This window comes from Trachemys scripta, chromosome 16, assembly GCF_013100865.1.
Source record: "Trachemys scripta elegans isolate TJP31775 chromosome 16, CAS_Tse_1.0, whole genome shotgun sequence".
In the NCBI taxonomy this organism is placed as follows: Eukaryota; Metazoa; Chordata; order Testudines; family Emydidae; genus Trachemys; species Trachemys scripta.
Window position 1 is genome coordinate 9,781,814 of NC_048313.1, and position 20,602 is coordinate 9,802,415.

Genomic DNA, 20,602 nt, shown 5'->3' on the forward strand with positions numbered 1-20,602 from the left:
CTGTCTGCAAACACAGCCAGACCGGGGGTGAAGGTGGCTTCAGTGAGGCAGCTACAGCCGGACACAGGACCAAGTGCTCCCTCTGTCTCGAGAAGCCGGGGGTTGAGTGGAGCCCCTGCCCTGTCAGCAGGTGTAACGGGGTTAGAGGAGCCCAGCTCAGGCCATGTGGCTTGGTTCAGCACCACTGCCAGCCAGCCCCAGGAAGGGCCTAGCAGCCAGACGCTAACTTCAGGAGCGCAGGATGGGGCACTAGCCTCGGCGGCACACTGCAGCCAGAGACTGAGGCTCAATTTTCCTTGTACCCTTTAAGTCAGGTTTGGGATGGAACACGGCTGGGGGAGGAAGGGGAGCTGAATGAACACCTAATGGGAGGAGATGAATGAGGACACATGATTATTCTTGGAGAAAGACTTTGAGCCCTTCCTCCAGCCCCTGGGTGAGCGGCCCACAGGCCTGGATGGAGTAAGCTCGGAGCCACATTAGGGAACTTGGGAGTACTTGAGCCTCTGGTTTCAGGGCCGTTTGCTGCTCCACTCCTACGACATTAACAAAATGAGGAGGAGTGGCTTCCTGAACGGCGAGCGTCTCCTGCCAGCACAGCACAGCACCCAGCCACCACCACTGGCATGAGGAAAAGGACAGGCGAGGCCAAGGTGTGAGCATTTCCACCTCCCTGTCTCCTGTGCCTGACTGAGCCTGTTGCTCACGAGGGGCTGAGAGCAGGTGGAGCAGATGAGGATACTGGGTGTGGGTGCTTCTGGTTGCTTCCTGAGGGACTGGACCTTCCCCAGGGCCCCGTCCTGGCTCCCATAGAATCCCTCCTTCCGTCAGCAGGAGAGTTGGCCTGGTGCCTGTGACCTTTGCAGACAAGGGAACCTGGTCTCGCCTTAGGAGAGGCTGACAGCAAGTGTTACTTCCGTTCCAGTAACAGCGAGAGACCCCAGCCAAGTGGGCCAGATCCTGCACAGAGCTGGTGTGAGACCGTCTCTGCCTCCCCTCTTGCCATCAGCGTGACCTCACTGCCCTCAGTGCAGACCTGGGCGTGCAGGTGAGAGGACAATGTCGCTCTCTGTTGTTGGACTCCTCCTTTTAGACGAGAGCAGACGAGACGGGGTGGGGTGGCAGCAGCTTTAAGGCTGAAGGCAGCTGCTGGGGAGATTAGGCTGTCCATAACTGCGTGCTCTGTTTAGTCACATGAAGCTGCTTCACCTCCAGCTACCTCCGGTAAAACGATCAGGAGGTGCTGAACATTGGCCTGGCTGGGCCAGCAGTTTGGGGGGGTGCACGTTTCCAATGGGGGGCGGGGCTGAGCCAGGCCTCAGCCAAGCAAACGCCAGGGCATGGGCACAGGTTGGCTGAGGACTGGGATACTGCCATGTTCCTTCTCTACTGGGGGGTCTGAAACCCAATTAGGCAGGGACCCATTTCTTTTCCTAATTCAAGCCAGTACTGTGGAAGACGTTGCACTGAATGGAGGGGCCTGATGCTACCTCTCTTGAGACTGTGTCATCAGGGACTCCTGGCTGGCAGGCTGTGTGGAGCTGCCAATTTGGCAGTGGCCCTGTTCTGACTTCCTTGGGTCACATGGGGTGAAGCTTGTCTGCTGCTCCCTCCCCCAGCCCCCATGCAGGGACGCCCAGTGCAGGAAGCAGATGTCCACTGATTTCCAAGAGCAAAGGCAAGAAACTCTCCTCTCCTACAGGGATTGGGGTTTCTCGCTCTCAGCTAATGGCTTGCAGGCTGAGAATGCCAATGAACCAATTACCTCACTCTGCAGGGCCGAGCGATCAGTTCTTGAGCCGAATGGGCTGCCAGCTGACTCAGAACCTGGCCTGGAACAGAGGCATTGGGGGGAGAGAACAGCAGGGCCCCCTTTCCCTCCCCCTGCCAATGTAGGGTGGGGTGTGTAGAATACATAAATGGCAGTGCTGGGCCTCTCTTATCCCGTGTGGGCTCCGTGCTACCCAAGGAGCAGGCCTTGGCCACGGCCAGCTGAGGTGCTCGTTGTGGGCAGCCTCTCCTAATACGATTACTAACACTTGGAACAAACACTATCATTTCCCCTCTCCCCAGGTTGGATGCACATTAACCACATAAGCATCATGGCTTCCCAGGTAACTCATTTTCCAGATCAGGAAACTGCGGCAGAGAGCGCGGCGGGGACTTGCCCAAACTTCTTTTCACCCCGGGTTCCAAGTGCAGGGGGTGCTGCTGCTGCTTTGGCCAGGGCGTGGGCCCAGCTTTGTAGAGCGTTGGCGGTCAGTGTTGCCTGAGGAGCGCAAGTGAGAGAAGGGTAATGGTGACTTTTTAAAGAGGTTAGAACTCAGCCCAAGCTGGCTGGAATTGCCTGGCACTAGCAAAAGGCAGGGTGCCAGTGTCAAGGCTTTGTCCCTGCCCAATTTCAAAGGCCTGCTGCAAACAATGGAGATGTTACAGCTTCTCCTAGAAAAGGACAAAAGAATCTTTTATAACGGAAAGTGTTAGGCAAGCCAACTACAGGGAGAACTGGCAGTGCCCCCCAGAACAGTGGGCAAGGATCATTGTTGGCTCCTCTGGCAGTTAATGATAGTGCCTGCCTCATAGCACTCCTGTAAGGATGTGGCTGGGTGGTGGGCTGGCTGAGGCTAGAGGTGCTGTGGGGCTAGTACCCCCAGCCTCCTGCATGGGGGAAGGCCTCTCTTTATTCCCACCGCCCTGCTGGTGAGCAAGGTGTGAGAACTCGGCGCAATCGACGCAATGCAGGTCGTGTTCCAAGCACGCCGAGGAAGGGCACGGGCGTAAATAGGCAGACCGAGGGCCCTTCCCCTCTCCCCAGGCTCTCTGGAAGGATCAAGACAGCAGTATGGCTGGAGTCCAACTGTGCACTCCAGCCTTTGTCTCTGGGTTTTAACTCCGCTCTAACCATAGCGGATAGTAACTGGTAGGCTGGTGGGGAGCAATTGCTGGAGCTTTGGCTGGACTGGGAGCCGCGTCCCCGCGATCAGCAGAAGGAGAACTTGCCTTAAGCACGGCTCTTTGGTTTGTGGCCAGGCACGGGAAAGGGAAATGGAATCCTCTCCCATTTTCTGCCTCTTGGTCTCATTAATTAGCACTCGTTCGGCAACTGCAAATGGATTTCTCAGCCTGCTGCTGCAGGAGAGAGAGAGAGTGTGTGTGTGTGGCATTGTAGTCACATGGCCAACATCACTGTTCATGGCCCCACAGCGCGCCTCCGTCTTCCATGACCTGTAGGTGAGAACGTAAGGAGGAGATTTTCAACGGTGCACGTGGGGGAGAGCTGCCCAGCTTCCAAAGGGAGTTGGGTGCCAAACTGCCCTTGTGCCTTTGAACCCCATCCTGCTTTGCCTCCCCCAGCAGACTAAGCCAGAGAGCTAACCAGGCATAGGGGAGCAGATTCAGCGGTGCCCTCTTGTGTTTAAAATTAAGCATCTGCTGGAGGGTTTTGCAGAACTGGGAGCGCTTAAAGCAGCGTGTGCGTACTCGAAGGCCTGGGCCATGTGGGGACTGGCCCAACATACAGCTGCACCACCGCAGACTGGCAAAGCCCCTGCTGAGGGCAGCAGTGGAGCCGAACCCTGCTTGAAACCAGGGTAGCTGCACCTACCAAATCAAGGCTAATAGCAGTTAACTCTGCACTAGAGGCTTGTATGGGTGTGGCCATGAATGTCTGAAATCGGGACCGATCCCCTCTGCACACAAGACCTATAGGCCCTATTCTGCTCCCCTTGACTTTAACCGAGCAGGATCCAACCCCTCAGCACGTGGATTGTGTCTGCTCTAAAGGTGGTTCCTGGTGCCTGTTGAGCAAACTTCATGTCTTCCTCACAGGCTCAGCCTGCTACGTGCTGTGCTATGTGGCAGGGCTGGCTTTCAGAAAGGGCTTGTCTGTGACTGATTTAGGTGTAAAACACTCGCAGGGTCAGAGCCCCCAGAGCTGGCTCCGGGCTGCCCAAGAGGAAGTGCCTGTACCCTGGCAGAGAGGGAGGGCAGTGTGCAGGAAGGTCCCAGGGGAGCCGGGCTCTGAACGAGGCAGACAGCCCGGATGGGGTGTACAACAGCTATCATTGTGCTGAAAGTCTCAGCTTTACGCAGACACGTGCAATGTCTGCTCGAAAGGATGTGCCCAGCTGCCCATGTCTATGGCCCCATATCCCTAAGAGTGAAGTCAAGGGCTCCTCTCAACAGCCCTGCCCTGAGCACTAAGGAGAAGTCGTCCCTTGATGAGTCCTGTAGGAGCCAGGCCTGCGCTCCTGTGACACGCTGCGGTGTGCTCGAATCCCCAGCTGTAAGAGGGCACGCAGGAAGTGGCAGCAAATGCCAGAGCTGCTCTAACTGGAACTTCTCCCACACCGATGGGTGCAGGCCCGTGCTTCTTAACAGTGTTTCTTCCTTCCCCTGGGTTTCTTGCTGCGTTCTCCAGCTGCATCATTGTTTCCTAGCCACTGGGGCAAGTGCGCTCGCGCCTTTCCCTGGCGGCAAGCCTGGGGAAGCCTAATTGGATATGGCTGGACTTTGGATGTGGTTTCCATGGAAACCCCGGTAGCAATGGTGCACTCCCAGTGTGCATGCTGGAGGGAACTTTACACACACCCCCTTTTCACTCCCCTGCTGGTGTGGTAAGGTTACAACAAACAAACATGAAAGCATCCCCCCCCTTTCCTGCACAAGGAGGCAAGCAGCTTTTGGGCTATTTCCTTTGCTTGTTTATTTGTAATACCCTTTGCAGGAAGGAAGGGGCTGTCAGCTGCTCGCACCCCTGAGCATCGTCCTGGCAGTTTGGAGCATTTTTATAAACAATTGCTTCAGCTACAAGCCGTGGAGCTTTCCAGAGAGACCAGGGAAAAGAGACCAAGGAGCTGGGTGGGTCAGCCTGTGGGTTTGTTCCCCCACAAAGGATGCTCACACCCAGCCCCCGGCAGAGCAGGTGTAAGGTGCTGCCCCTGGCTGGGCAAGTGGGGTCCTGGTCACATGGGAGCCAGTATCTTCCGGGATCTGCTCAAGGGAATCCAGTGGCCAGGAGGCCTGAGATCTGGTCTCGGAGCTGCCTGCTGCAGGACCTAGGACAGCCTCTTCCTTGCTCCCCTCTGACCCGGTGTCTTTATTTAGACTGCAAGTTTTGGGGGGCTGGCGAGAGTGGGGGAAAGGAGGGACAACGGTACCGGGCCCCTGAGCTCAGCGCCCCCCCTCACTCCCCAGTGCTGTAACATCGGTATGACTAAAGTGAAAGGGGAGGGGGTTGACGCCTCAGCGAACACGACTCCAGTCTGAGACTCTGGCAAGCCTAATTCTCCACGCTAGAGAGCTGTTTGTCAGTGACTAACAGCGGCTGGCGTGCCCGTCTTTCCCACAGAGCTGCTAGGAATCACAAACCAGGGATGGAAAAGCCCGAGGAGTTCCCATCCCCTTCCCCCCAGCACTGTGCAGGTTTGTTCTCTAGTCCATTCTCCAGTCTAGGGGTCAGTGGTTGGAGGAGACTCCTGCTTGGCTGACCTGTCTGAGCCCAGAGACATCTCTGTGCTGCCGCTGTCCTCACTCTGTCAGTCTGGGAACCCCTTCGATGTTGCCCCCTGAGACGCAGCTAGCAGCCAGTCTGGCTGTCGTGCCTAGGACTCAGGGGCGGCTCCAGGCACCAGCACAGCAAGCGCGTGCCTGGGGTGGCAAGCCGTGGGGGGCGGCAGTCAGGCGGCCTTCGGCGGCGGGCCTGTGGGAGTCCGCCGGTCCCGCAGCTGCGTGACAATTTGGCGGCGGGTACGCCGAATCCGCGGGACCAGCGGACCTCCCGCAGGCACGCCGCCGAATCCGCATTACCAGCGGACCTCCTGCAGGCGCGCCGCCTGGCTGCCGTGCTTGGGGCGGCAAAATACATAGAGCCGCCCCTGCTAGGACTCCTAGCCTTAGCGTCTTTCCAAAGCTCTGCTGAGCCAGGCAGTGATGGGGGCAAACTGGGCCTTTAGCAAAAAGGAGCTGAAGAAGTGGGTTGAGTGTAAGCTCTGTGGAGCAGAGACCAAGTCTCCCTCTGCGTGTCTTACGGAGCTGGGTGATGGTCAGTGCTTAATGAATACAATAATGCTCTGCCCCATGGGAGCCCCACGTACGCAGCCTGGGGGCCCAGGACTCACAACCCCCATGGGAGCAAGAGCTATGCAGATAAACAAGGGTTTGCAGGAGCCAGCCCTGGTGCTTTCCAGTGCGGTGTCCCCAGCGCAAGCCAGCCTGACCTTCAAAGCCAAGGAGACCCTGCTTCCTTACTGCTTGGCCCAGGATAAACCTGCTGTTGCTATGGGAACCTGATGGGATCTTTCCTTACAGCAGGGTGCCTGGGTGTTTAATGGTGCAGTTGAAAAGTTGGCTGCCCCGTTGTGTTGCTCTGATTTTCCCGTCCATCAGCAATTAGGAGCAAGGGGGCCTTTAAGGGGCCATTCAGTCATGTTAATTGACAGTGCGATGCTCCGCGTGGAAGTGGGTGATGCCAGGTTCTGCACTGGGGGCTGGGCCATTCTAAGGCCCAGCGTGAGCAACAAATTCATTGGCAGGGGAGGCCCCTGAGAGCAAAGGGGGCTGGACAAAGCCCCACCTCACGCTCGGTGGAAGGCCGTTCAGGCATTTCCCAGGCTGACTGAGAGCACTGCGGCCGCCTGAGCTCTGCAGCCCTGGGTTGGCCCTGGGCCCTTGCAGGCTCTGCTGTGCACTTGAGAAAGGCAGCATCGGCTAGATAAGGCACAAGGCTGGGAGCCAGGACACCTGACCTCTGTTCCTGGCTCTGCCACTGACCTGCTGGGTGGCCCTGCACGAGTCACCTGCCCTCCCTGGGATTCTGGTTCCCCTCCTGTCCGGAGCTCTTGCTACGCCCAGCGTCCAGTGCAAGGGGTCTGGGGGGAGAAGGGCCCTGAGACCGGTGAGGCAGGCCCTGCGCTCTGAGTACAGCGCTCTGTCCCTCCGTTTACAAGCCAAAGGTGCAGGGCGCAGACCACAATCTCCATTTCTTTCTGGGTTGGCCCCTGCTAATCCCCAGAGCTTTTATCCGGTGGTTCCTGCCGCAGCATCCACTAGGACTGCCGGTATCCGAGTCCCATCATGCCACATGCACAGATGGGCTGCCCCTCCCCCAATGGGGCCAGCTGAAAAGCTGTATGAGCCACTCCCTGCCTCCAAACCAACTGAGCCCCTTACCGCTGCCCGGCAGGTGGCTATTACCGTTCCCAGGCCAGGCTCTGCCAGACAGTATCCCCCCCAAGGCAGCCTGCAAAGATCTGGCCCTGGCATGCAGCTCACCTAAGTGCCTTGGGGCTGCCGGCCCCCTCTCCATGGGGCTGTCTTGCTCATGACTCTCCCTGTGCCTGGCCTCTGCTGAAAGCCTTGTTCTAAGGCAGACAGGTCTTTCTACCACCCTGGTGTGGAGCCTCCGCTCCCTCTGTTTAGTTTTTAAAGCAGCTGGAGAAGTGTGTCTCTCCCCCCCACCCCCAGTGTGCCTGCGTGAACCTGTAATAGACAGAGAAATGCAGGGACAAGAGCAGGAGAGGGAAAGCTTTTCCCCGGAGGGTTCTGTTCCTGGGATAAATAACCTCATCTAAGCCAGGTTCCAATCTGTGGGCCCCATGGGAGAAACCTGACCTTGAACTTGCCCTGGAGTTTACAAACGCTCTCCCATGCTGGAGTGTAGCAATTCAGCCGGTTCCCTACAGACCCTCCTTCCAGCCTGCGTTATTGACTGCAGGGACCCTGCTGCTGAGCCAGCTCCAGCACGCGCTGCTCCAATCAGACAGGGCTAAGTGAGCACGTGTTACTGCCGCGCGCCACAGGTGCCCAAGGATGGAGATGAAAAGCTACGGGCCGGATCCTGCCCATCTGTGCTGCTGTCACTTACACGATTCCCGCGGCACTGCCTGCCTGAGTAAGCATTAGCAGGGGGGTTGGTGTCAGCGGTAGGATTAGAACGTGAGTCCTGGGGCTTCGTGGGGGCAGCTGCTACAAGTCAAGCCAAGAAAGACTGTGTCTAAAAGGGGCAGCTCGGGCACTGGACACAGTGTCAGGACACCTGGGTCCTGTTCCTACTGCTGCCGCTGGGCAAACTGCCTCCCCTCTGTTTCCCCTCCCGCTCTTTGGACTGTGAGCGCTTTGGGGCAGGGCTCACGTTGGGGTTCTGGACCGTGTACCATAGCCAGTATGAATTCCCGCACTCTCTGCCCGCGGTCTCCATTCCCAGGGGCCGGGCCCTGCAGCGTAGCTCATGGGAAGGAAGGCAGGGTGTCGCTAACTGGGTGCCGTCTCTAATCACGTGCCTTCCATCCCGCTAGCTCTTCGTGATCGACAACGGCGCCGATGACTGGCGGATAGCAATGACTTATGAGCGCATCCTTTACATCAGCCTGGAGATGCTGGTTTGTGCCATACACCCCATCCCTGGGGAGTACAAATTTTTCTGGACAGCACGTCTGGCCTTCTCCTACACACCCTCCCGGGCAGAGGCCGATGTGGACATCATCCTCTCCATCCCCATGTTCCTCCGCCTGTACCTGATTGCCCGGGTCATGCTGCTGCACAGCAAACTCTTCACTGATGCCTCGTCACGCAGCATCGGGGCGCTCAACAAAATCAACTTCAACACACGCTTTGTCATGAAGACTCTCATGACCATCTGCCCCGGCACCGTGCTGCTGGTCTTCAGCATCTCCCTGTGGATCATCGCCGCTTGGACGGTCCGTGTCTGCGAGAGGTAAGCCAGAGGTGGGATTAACCAGCTTTCTCCTTGGAGCAGCGAGTGGCATGCCGCCCTCCGCACAGGGCAGGAAGGGGAGGAGATGGAACCCTTCCCGTCTTCCCACAGCTGTCTAGAGCCCTGGAGAGGGCTCAGCAATGCTAAGGCCCCCCAGAGATGAAGGGCTGACTCGATGATGTAGGCTCCGTACAGAACTCGCCCTCCCTAAGACAGGCACTCCTTGAGCCTCTGGGGTACATCTGCACTGCACAAACAAACCCCGGGGCAGCTAGTCGCAGGGCCTGTGTCAGCTGACTGGGTTTTCACTACAGGGTGAGGTTCCTGCTCGGGCTGGCGCCGAGCAAGGGGGGAGGGTCTCCACTGGTAAGGTTAGCCCTGGAGCGTGAGCCTGAGTCTCTGGGACTCACTGCCATGGGGGTCTCTTCAGTGTAGACGTACCCAGGGAGCAGGATGCAGGAGCCGAGTGCTTTGCGGGTGTCCTTGGTGCCATGTGAGCAAACCCAGGGGATGGGGGTGTGGTGCTGTGCAAGCACGGCCAGCTGGCTATCCAACACCCCCTCCGCCCCCGGGATCGTGGGGTCCAGGTATGCCAGCCAGCGGGCACAGGCCAGGCCAGTGAAAATAAAGAAATGGCTGCCTGAAAATGGAAACCCAGGTTTCTGTAGGCAGTGCCTTCCCAAAGTACCCAGCGGAGGGCCACCTTGCCAGGATTCAATGCTCCTGTCCCAGGGAGGCTGTGTGCATGCAGCGCTCCCAGGCCTCTCCGTTCTCACCAGCAGCCCCATTCTGCCATGCCAGGCTCCCCTGTCGTCCTTGGCAGGATGACAGACACTCCACCCCCCCCCCCCCGGTCAGGGTTTGACAATGGGCAGAGCCTATCCACCAAGTCACACAAGTGTTACAAGGGGAGAATGGTTCCCAGTGTCCTAAACTGTATCTGGGGGAGAGGTGCGGGCAGCTGGGGTGACTCCGCTCACCAGTGAAGGCTGGGCTGGCTCCGATGGCCAGTCTCCTGTGGAATAGTGCAGGGGGAGCTGCTGGAAACACAGAAGGTGCAAAATAACTTGCCAAGCCCCAATGCCCGGGCTCTCACTCTCGCTTCGCTGAGAGCAACTGTCATGACAACACGGTTACACAGCAGCTCTGGGCGAGCATCTCGCTGGGATTTGTGCACATCTCTCGAGGTTGCTGTGGAGACAGCCCTGTACGAGGTGTGAATGTGGGGCAGTGAGTGCACTCCTAGCCTGGGAGAGGGAGGGGGGGAGAGGGTGTAGGGATACGTCTCCTTCTGGGCTTTTCATTCTCACAACCCCGTTAGGCCGCCTGCAGGCAAAGGGAGGTTACGGGGTCACGAATGCTCTCCGCGTTGTTCTGGGGCCAGAACAGAGACGTGGCTTGACAGCCGGATTATATTAGTCATGACACAGGAGGGGGGACTGACAGCTGCTGGCATCCTGCAGGGCACGCCTGGCAGTTCCCCAGCCTCTCCCAGCACGGCAAAGATCTGTCCATGCAGGTTCCTAATTAAACCCTTCCAAGTGGGAATTAGCACGTGGGGCTGAGCTCAGCGGCTTTCCCGGAGGCTTGGTCTGACAGCGACAGGTTTGGAGAGGCAGGCTGTCCCCGGGTGAGTCAGACACCCACGGTGCCACAGCTTGCCAGGCAGCAATTAGGCACTGAGCACTTTGTGGGCACGGATAAGGGAATTACCTGCTGATTTTTCCTTGACTCCAGGCACATAAGCTGCTGCTGCTGGTGCCCTGCTCTCTAGTGCTGTCTCTTTGAACCTGTTTTGTTCTTGCTGCTAGTTCATATCCCTCTGCTCTCCGGGTAGCACCCTATCTGTCCAAGCAGTGACAAGAGGCGTGTCAGGGGGCAGAGGCTCTACCCTCGATCTAGCTCCCTGTCAAGACTTGCACAGCCTCATGCCCCTACAAGTAGGACAACTGAGGCAGGGCTGCTGCCTGAGGGCCCTCAGCAACTAAGGGAGCCCTAGAAAACTGACTGAGCGGTGGACAGAAAGGGGAAGCAGTGAGGTTAGCAGGGAGCAGGCAGATGGGCACAGCTGGGTGCATTGGACATGTTTGTAAGACGGTGGAGAGAAAAGTTCTCTGCAGGCGTCTCTTTAAGACCGGCTGCGTGGCATTGACTGTGGACGGGCAAAACTTGCTGGCAGTGCCCCTGCCTGCCGTTCAGCTGAGAGGCCATTTCCCGGCCATTTCCCAGCCACTCCCCAGCCTCCCTCCACGGCCCAGGAGTCTCTGGCCTCTTGTCACCTGAAAACCTTTTCTGGAAGGTTTCCATCTCTGCTGTATTGTTACTGTAGGAGCCCTAGTCAGGGGCCAGACCCCCCTGGCGCTAGGAGCTGAACAACACAGAACAAAAAGACAGTCCCTGCCACAAGGAGCTCCCAACCCACGTATAAGCCAAGAGACACCAGAGGGCTGCAGCCAGGCAGACGGGATCACAAGTGAACAGTGAGACAGTGCTGGTCAGCATGCCAGGCCATGGACTCTGCACACCAGCAGCCGAATGGCTGTCCAGTTCTTCGTGCGCATCACAGCAAAGGAGAGTTTGGCAGCGGGACTGGAAGGCGGGTGCAGAAGCGGCTCTGGGGGTGTCCTCCCACACGTGAGGGCAGCGCAGGAGAAAGTACAAAGTGGCTTGTTTGAAAATGTAACAAATGGGCACTGGAGGCTGGTGTTACGGGCCAATCAGAGGCGAGCTTCAAAAGCTCAGTAGTGACTGAGAGGATAGGCAGGTGGGGAAGGGCCTGGAAAGTGAAAACCAGCCGCTTGCGTGGGGTATGAGAGCGAAGTGACATGGGGAGAGGGACAGGCTAGGAAAACGGTCTCTGCATGGCTCTGAGCAGGGCAGACTGCATTTGTCAAGGCCAGAGAGACAGCCAAGACAAGGGTGAGATCTAGCTGTGTGGAGGGAGAGGCAATGGTTGGGTTAGCTGCATTGCCAGGAGCCCGGCAGATCGGGACCTCGCAGCGCCAGGTTCTGGGCCAAACAGCCCCTGCCTCAGGGAGAGAAGAGCAGGGGCGCAGGGAGCACAGGTACTGCGAGATGCTCCGGCACTATGTAAGGCGCCCCTGGAAGTACCTGATGGATGGACAGACAGACAGGGAGGGGATGGGGTAGGCCAGAGGCTCAAAAGCTGGCAGTCCTCAGCCTGCCTAGGCGGTGGTGCATGGCCCCGGCTCTGTCTCTGCGCTGCTGGGGGCCAGGGGCTGTTTGACGCAGAGCGGCGAGAAAAGCACTAGGAGGCCAGAGTAGCTAATTGATCAGAAGGACTCTCAGCAGCCTTGTTTGCCCTGCACCTGCCATTTGCCTAACAATAACGCTGGCTCTGGCTGGCAGGGCTAGACGTGCTATTGGGAGCCTGGGGCCTGCTTCCTTCCCCCTGAGATGAACTTGTCCAGCCCGTGTGGGCTGGGGAAATCATGGAGCGGGAGAGCAGCGCAGTCAGTCTGCGAGGAGGATCAGGGCTGCCAATGAGGGTTCAGGAGATGCGCTCTGAGGACTCGCAGGCCACCTGCACGCAGGCCTCTGCACTGACTCCCGGCCTCCTGCTCAAACCACCCCGGTGCTGCTTCTCCACTCCCCCCCTTTCCCTTGGATCTTTGGGTCTCTCTCTTCCCTGCTCGCTGCCCAGCCTTCGCCCTTGCAAGCTGGTCATTGCTCGGCGGAGCGGCACATCCTGTTTGGGCAGCGGAGAGCCCCCTCCGTAGCATTCGCGTCTCTCTCAGTTCTGGTCCCATACATGGAGGCTGTGTCACAAAATCCTCTCCTAACTCCCGGACATGGCACCGGCACCAGGACCAGCCCAGCCCTGACGTAAGCTCCCCGTGTGTAAGCCCTCAAGGATATTCCCCACGGCTGGTCACCACCTGGCCAAGGGCCCTCCGCTCCCTGTGCTGCTGTGCACCCCAGGGTAGGCAGACGGGTCCTCGCATTGCGAGGTCTAATCAGTACTTGCAGATGAAGCCCTAGACGAAAGACCCCATAGCTGGGCAAAGTACTGTCACAGCTGGCTGCCCACCGCAGGCCAGTCCGCCACCAGAACCTCGTCATTCGTGCACTAGGGTACTGCCTTTCCAAAGGGCTGGTGCAGACGATGGCGGTGCTACAGCTGCCGTTCACCTCTGCGCAGTGCAGGCAGTCGGGATCTCCCCGGTGGGAACTGGGCAGGAATGCGAGTGCTGCTCTCTCCTGGAGCCCCGCGGGAAGAGCGCTTGCAGCACCGCTTCAGTAGCGCAAAGCACCTGCCAAAGCTACTCAGTTCTCCAGTTTGCTGAGGGAGAGACAGGCGACACCTTCCAGCTGCACCTCTTCAGCGCCTCTTCCCCGGCTGGGCAGATTCCATCTTCCGCCCGTTGTGCGTGGGTAGCTCTGGCCTCCTCGCTTCCAGCCCAGTGTCACTGTGGAGTCAGCAGATCGACAGCTTGTGCTTTGCACTGCCATGCCCAGACGGTGCTGTCCCTCCCTGCACAGCCCCGCTTTGGGTTAGCTGCTGCTACTGCCATGCAAGGAAAGGATGGAGTTTCCTAGGGCAGACGGGCCTGCCCAGATTCACTTCACTGGCTGTACTCTGGGTCGCTGTCACCCCAGGGGGCAGGTGCACTGGGAAAGGGGAGCCTCAGTCTGGATTCCTGGAACCTGTTACCAACCAAACCAAACCCCGCTTAGAGCTGTGCTCATGCATATCGCTGGCAGAGCGAGAGCAGCTATGCCCGGCAATGGCTGTAAAACACCAGGAAACCACGTTCTCCCTTTAACCTGGTCTGTACAGACGGCGCGCCGGGGTTTTCTCTGCCAGTGCGGGCCAGAAGCGAGCACAGACGTAACCACCTAGAGAAGTCGTGGAGGACCCAGTACTCGGCCCTGGTGAAATCCCCTTTGTGCTGCTGCCTAGCCTAGGGCCTGAGAACACAGCTTGACCTCTGATGTCTTGTTGGAGTTAGCACTCTGTTCAGTGCTATCACATCACATCCTTGGGGTCTGAACCGAGCCACTATCAACAGAAAAACGTGCTCTGAAGCGGTGCCGAGTAATCCAGGCCGTCTGCTTTGGAGCACTGAGTCAGCTCCCTGCGGGTTTGCTGCCACCAGAGGTGCAAAAAGCCCCAATCGCCAACTGCCTCACGCCAGGGTTCTGTCCGCAGGCTCCGTTTGACAGGAGCAATCTGCTGGGGGAGTTTGAGCTTCAGGCCGAAAGGCGTTATTGGCAAATCAGAGGGGTGAAAATAGGGGACTAATATTGATATTAGAGCTGTGTTTAGAGACCCTGATGAAGGAATGTCCCTCCACCCCCGTGCTGGGCGCTGTCCTACTGACCTTATGCTCTAGGTCATTAAAACTCTCTTGCAACCTGGGCTTATGCTTTTGCTCCCCAGGCAATGATAACTGTAATACGGTCATGCCCATATTGTGCGAGGGCCTGAACGAACCATAGTGAGAGACAGAGTGTACGGGCTGAACAGCCACAACTCAGAGTCTTAGATCTTTAAGGCCAAAAGGGGGTTATAGTGATCTCCTGCAATTTCACCCAGTAATCATAGAATTGTAGGACTGGAAGGGAGCTTGAGAGGACGTCTAGTCCAGTCCCCTGCGCTCATGGCAGGACCAGGTATTGTCTAGACCAGCTCTGACAGGGATTTGTCTGAGCTTCTCCTAATTCCTGTCTCCAGGCCATAACTTCTGGGTGAGCTACAGCAGTCCTTTAGTAAGACAGCCAAACCTGACTGAAAAATGTCAAGGGAGAGAATCCACCCGGTTCCTAAGAAAGTTGTTCCAATGTTTCCCTCCCTGTTTAAAAACTCACACCTTGTTTCTAGTTTGAATTTGTCTAGCTACAGCTTCAGCCACAGGATCACATTCTGCCTCGCTAGATTAAAGAGCAATAATTGACTAGTCTGTTTTTTCACCCGTGTAGGTACTTAAAGACCAGGGTCAACACTTCATCTTCTCTTGGTTATACTAAACAGAGTGAGCTTCTGAAGTCTCTCCCTGTAAGGCAGGTTTTTCCAGGCCTGGAATTATTCTTGTAGCTCTTTATAAACCCCTTCCAATTTTTCAACATGCTTTTTGAAATGTGGACATCGGAACTGCCCCCAGCATTCCAGGAATGGTCTCACTGATGCCCTAGACAGGGTCCTGGTCCAGTTCAGTGTTTCTGTTTACACACCCCTATCACGTTGACTCGCTCAGCCAGCAGTGCACTGCGAGTTCAGGTTCAGCTCCGGTTATCTCCATGACCCTACGACTTTCCAGGACACGGAAGTGCACCAGCATCCCGAGATGTATGCCCTGGCATCTGGTTATATTAAAATGTATGTTGTTCACATAAGCCCGGCTTAGCAAGTGACCCAGGTCACTCTATGGCGCTGCCCCATCCCGATGGCTTGTGCGTGCTCCCTACGCAGAAAGGAAGGATTGTTCTCTCCGTTTACAGACGGCGGCACAGAGGGATTACGTGATTTGCCCCAGATCGTGCAGGAACTGAACCCACAGCTCCTGACACGCAGGCTCGTGCCTGAAGCAGCCCATCCTGCCATGGAGATGGTAAAATCCGCTGTACCTGTGCCAGGGACTGCAGGGACCTTCACTGGTCCTTTCAGTGGCTCTCTGCAGCCTCTGCTTTGAAGTGGGGGGCACCTGACCCTCTTCTCCCCCACTCAGGTGCCTTCCCCCCAGCTGCCTGACCCCCCGGCACTGCTACCTGTGCACGGGATCGCAGCACCACTCAGGGTTGGCCTGGCTCCTCAGCTGCGTGGCCTGTGCTTCCAATATCCCTGCCTGAGTAGGGGAATCTACAGGATCTCTCCTGGCACCACGGGCAGGAAGTTATGGGAGATGAAGCTGCCGAGAGCAAGAGACCTTTCATCTGCTTTCCAGGTGCCTGGACTGGGCGGGGCGCCCGGTCACTACAGAGCACTATGACTGCCTGGTCTAGGTTGCTGGGGCCCGTTAAAGGGGAACGCGGATTGCTTTAAGTCATATGGACGAGGGCTGGTGCCACACGCCCTGACTGCACAAGCTTTTCTGTGCTGCAATGGTAAGTCTGGTTATCAGACGGTGCCATGACAGTGGTTTATGGGTTCTGTATTTGGGGGATTTAAATGGGCTGGCAAGGTCCCTGGGCTCTCCTGTCCCCCGTGGGATTGGTCTAGAAAATGAAATGTAAATAAATAAGCATTAATACTAAAAAATAGCCACTGTACAAGTTAGCAAGCTCCCTACTCCAGATCACAGCCACGGTAATGATCCATACCACTACAGCAATATCCTCGGCCGAACAGCAACCACGAACGAATGCATCCTTCCACCTCCCAGCTGGGCGAGGTCTGCGAGACACAGGAATTGTGCCACCGAGACTGGAATGCAGCCCTCTTTAGGGTGGCCCACTGAATCCATCAAGAAGCAGCAATGCTAGATGACTGTTTAAGACCGGAAATACAGAATAACTTTGCATCCAACTGAAAAGGCAGGTGTCAAAATGCAATTAATGGGGATGGAATTGGGCCAGGACACAGGCTGGCAGGGCAAGCAGCCCCCACCAACCTCCCTAACCCCCTACACACACTCTGCTGAGCAGGGGGCAGTTAGAACGCAGAATAATGACTTGACATGTTGTACTAGTGCTGCCCAAGCAAAACGGCCAGGAGAGCTGGTGGCTACGTTAGAGGCAGCTGCAATACAGGGAGTGTCTGCCAGCGCAGAGCTCCACACAGAGAGAGCGTGAGTGAGTGAGTGGGGGTGGGGGTGGGGGAGCCGGATCCTCGTGCGTGTCTGTCACCACTGCCTCGTGCTGGTGTGGCTGCGCCGGCAGACTCGCTCCTTGCTTTTAGGACTAAACACAGGAGCCCGAGCTCCGTGGTCTCTGCTGAGGCTGTACTCAGGGCCCATCGGTGCTAATTGGGGTGGTTTTGGAGCTGTGGGCACCTGTGACCTGGGGACCCCGACATTCATGGCACATGGGATGCTGCGTCCCTTGGTCGCTTTCCCCCAGCTCCATTCATCCTCCCTTTCCTCTCTGCATTTCACAGCCCTCTGCTCTCTCTTCTCCGCCTGGCTGCTGCTTCCCTTTTGGTCCCTGCTCCGTTCCTCTGCTGCCTCCCAACCCCCTGAGTTGCCAGGGGTGGGTTGTGGTTTTTCAAAAGGCTTTGCGTTGCTTAGCGACCCATCAGTATGCTTTATACACCGCGCCTGCTCAGCACAGGGCTTCTGACTGAAGCACAGTGAGGTTGCTGGCTCCCCCACTGAGGGGGCCACATGTTTTGCCCCCATCAGAACAATTATCCCTGGTGTGCTGAGCACAGGGACTCTTTTCACATTCCAGAACGTTCACACCCCTTAAGCTGCTTGGAGCCAGGTAGCCTGCAGCACAGCTCTGCCAGCTACAGCTTGTTCCACCCCATTTCCGGGGGGGGCGGGGGGGGATTCTGGGGCTATCGGACTACCATGGGCCCCACACCCATTCTGGCTTGTGGGAAAAGGCATCCGTTCCCAGTGACCAGTGGCAGCGTGACGCGCTCCCTGTGAGTATGGCTGGCTGCTCTCCAGATGGGCACTGCATTCCCCACCTGCCACAGAGCCAGCTGCAGCTGTGTTTGGCTCACTTGTCACCCTTGTCTCTTAGCTCAGCCTCCCCAAGCCAGCTCTGCTCCGTCACCACTGCCAGCCTCAACCCCTCCGTTTGCCCACTTCTCCCTCGTGTCACTCCCCTCCCTTCCTCTCCCATGACACCTGTCGCTCGCCGGCTCGCTGTGGGCATTGCCTAGGAGTAGTAACATGCATCCTTGGACTCGGATACTCCACTTCCAAACTGGGCTGAGCTTAGAACAGCTCCCTTGGAAGGAACACACGGTCCCAGAGGCTTGGCTTGGCTTGGCTTGGCAGGGAATGGCCCTGCACTGGGGGAAAGCAATGGCAAGGGAAGCCGAGAGGAAGCCAAGTAGCCTGGGGGAGTGCTCCCAGCAGCAGCATCACCTGGCTTTGCTCGTTCAGGGGAAGGCGGGTGGTGGAAATGAATGCTCTGGCCTTTGGTGTGAGCGTGGTCCTGCAGCCGCTCGCAGCTTTCACATGGCAGTGCGTGCCAGCTGTCCTGCTGGACAAGCTTCATCTGCTCAAAAGTGCTTTTTGGGAAAAGGAAAAAAACTTCGGTATGTTGACCCGTCCCTAACCCTTTTCCTTCTCAACCCCACCAAACTGTTCTCATCAGCCAGGCTCCTCCGTTCACGTCCTGCTTGTGGCAGCCAGACGACCGCTCCAAGCCCTTTATCGGAGGCATACAGCTGCCTGATGATGGGGAAGTACTGTTCCAGGGGGAGGAACACCCTGCTGACTGGTTAGCAGAGAAAGAAGTAACCCGCCAAGTGAAAATCTGCCTGTGAGAGGGTGTGCGCACGTGCAGCAGAGGAATGGTTTAAATGCGTAGTGGAGAGCGAGGCTGGAGTAGCAGTCATGGTATTGGCAATCGCCTCAAACAGAGCTGGGATTCCTGAGTCCACCCCCCCTCGCTGCAGTAACCTCTCGCTATCCATGGCTACGTATGTAGTTGACCAGACGCACTGCTCTGTGCTGGAGTGATGCGGAGCAGCCAGGCTGCATGGGGTTTGGGGAGAACTGTAATGGCCTTTGCTGCGTGTGGCACTCCTCGAGTACTCTGCTGACTCTAGAGGGTGGGACTGTATGCTGGTGGATCTCTTTCCCAGGGGTACAAGATCCTCACACCACCTTCTATTTATATAGCATCTTTTATCCAGAAAGATGGCAAAGCGTTTTACAGACAGACTGGCCTTAGCTGGAACTGACTCGGGGAAAAGAGCGCCACCTACTGAACTGACAACACTACTTCTTGCAGCCCCTGGGTTTACCTGGAGTCTCGTGTGCAACAGCTACACGCTTAGCTTTTGTGATAAAGCAAGATGAGCGCCCAGTCTGGCACAGCTGCACACTGGACCCAGGTAACTGGTTGTGCAGAGAAAGGGCGGTGAATAGATGGCACTGAGATCTCCTCACTGCGCATAGTTCAACAGTGACCTCCATCTGCCTTTTACAAATACAGCCCGGGAAGGGTCTTTCTGCTGCCCCTGGTTCCGTGCAGCGTTCCTGGACTGCCTTGGCCTTGGCAGACACTGTTTTTCTAAAGGCTGTGCACTAGTTCAAAGAGGAATGAAGTCTGGGAAGTGTTATGTGGGAGAGCAGATTACATGCTCACAGTGGTCCCTCCTGGCTTTGGAATCGATGAATCTGAGACCGACTATGGCAAGAGAGAAGCTTGTTTTGTTTAGTGCTGGGGCCTCTGGGACCTGCCTTTCTGACGTCCTACAGCCTCTAGCTAGGCACTGGCTCCCTCCAGTATCCCGTCTCCTGGTTCCCAGAGAGTGCGGCTGTGCACTTGTGGGGAGCCTGTCTGGTTTTTCTAGCCTGGCATCCCTAGGTGGGTTGCAAAGGGCACAGTTATCTTCATGTTGTGCTGGGAGATGGTCTTTAACTTAGATTAAAAAGTTATGAGGCTGTTTTCAGCAACTCCCCTCAGTGCAGGAGGCTTCCCTCATCCTGTGGTTTCCCAGTCAGCCACACTGCAGCATATGACTTCCCAGATAGCTGGCTGGCCCAGTGGCAGTCAGCATTCTCAGAGGTGCTTTTCAGAACAGCTCCTCTGGGACTGGGGAGAGGGACACTGAGCTGCAGGCAAGCTCAGGAAATGAGACTTTATCAAATGAAGCCCCCAGCATCATCTGAGAACTCATCTCTCCTGGCATTCAGGGCATGGAGGTTTTCCCACCTCCTTCTCCCAGGACCTTGGTGATCTTTCATTGAGGGAGGAGGGCTGAACACAACTCCCCTCCGCTACAGCCTGTCAGTGCCACTCTGCGTCAGCCAGGGCCATCCAGATGATGCAAGGCGCTCCCTCCTCCGAGGGCGGAGCAGGCGGCCTCCACAATACTCCGGAGACTTGCACTCAAAGCCCTGTGTTGGGCTGCCTCTGTAGCACTGGGCTAGCCAATTAATTGTGGTCTCTCTCACCCCTGAACAGCTTCGTTACGGCAACCGAGAGGGGAAGTTTGGTCTTCTCCAAAGCAGGCATTTTTTGCCTCTGAGCCTCCGCTTTAGGAGTAGGGGACTGAACTGACTCTAGTGCTGTTATAGACACCAGAAGCCTCTCACCCATATAGAAAACAAATAGCCTTGTTCCTAATTTGCACTTCAATAGTGTTCTCCATCTCCGATCCCAGAGCGCTGCAGGTAAACATCAATCCCTGTGGGAGGCCAAATATCATTATCCCCTTTTGTGAGAACTGAGACCCAGTGTCTTCCCCAAGGGGCAGCGCTGGCAAAAGAAACCAGGAGTCGGGACCCCCAGTCCCCTGCTCTAACCACTAGACCTCTCTCTGCTAATACTAGGGTGAGGAATGTGATATTAAACAGATTCTTGTCAACATAGTTTTTTATGCTTGCATATTTCATTAGACTCTCCAGATACAAGAGACTTAGGGAAATAAAAATAATAATAAAGCAATCCAGAGAGTTCTGAGTTGAGAAACTTGGACAAATTGATTTGGAGGAAATTGCCAAAAACTCCATCTGTTTTCCCTTAATGATTTCACAAGGAAGCTGAGCGAAACCCGCCCCTGAGACGCAAACGGGCCTTGGCCGATCCAGCCACAGCACCCCATCAAGCATCTGCTCCCCTCTTCTCCAAAGGGGCCTGGAAATAAACCTCTTGTACACAGCAAGCAGATGGAGAAGTCTCAGAGGAAACCATGGCGTCACGGCTGGGTCTTGAGGATAACAGGAGCTGTGGTTCTCCTCACGTCTGGAACCCAGGCCATCGGGAACTGCATCACAAGGCTCCGTAGACACAGGCTTGCTG

At 56.7% G+C, this 20,602-nt stretch overlaps 1 protein-coding gene across 1 annotated transcript in view; it reads left to right on the plus strand.

The window, feature by feature from the left end:
• Positions 1-20,602, plus strand: part of KCNN3 (potassium calcium-activated channel subfamily N member 3) — a 70,756-nt gene that overhangs the window by 25,490 nt on the left and 24,664 nt on the right. Inside the window, exon 3 of the mRNA XM_034792091.1 lies at positions 8,295-8,713. Within this exon, the coding sequence (XP_034647982.1) occupies positions 8,295-8,713 (419 nt within the window). The remainder of the gene's footprint in view (positions 1-8,294; positions 8,714-20,602) is intronic.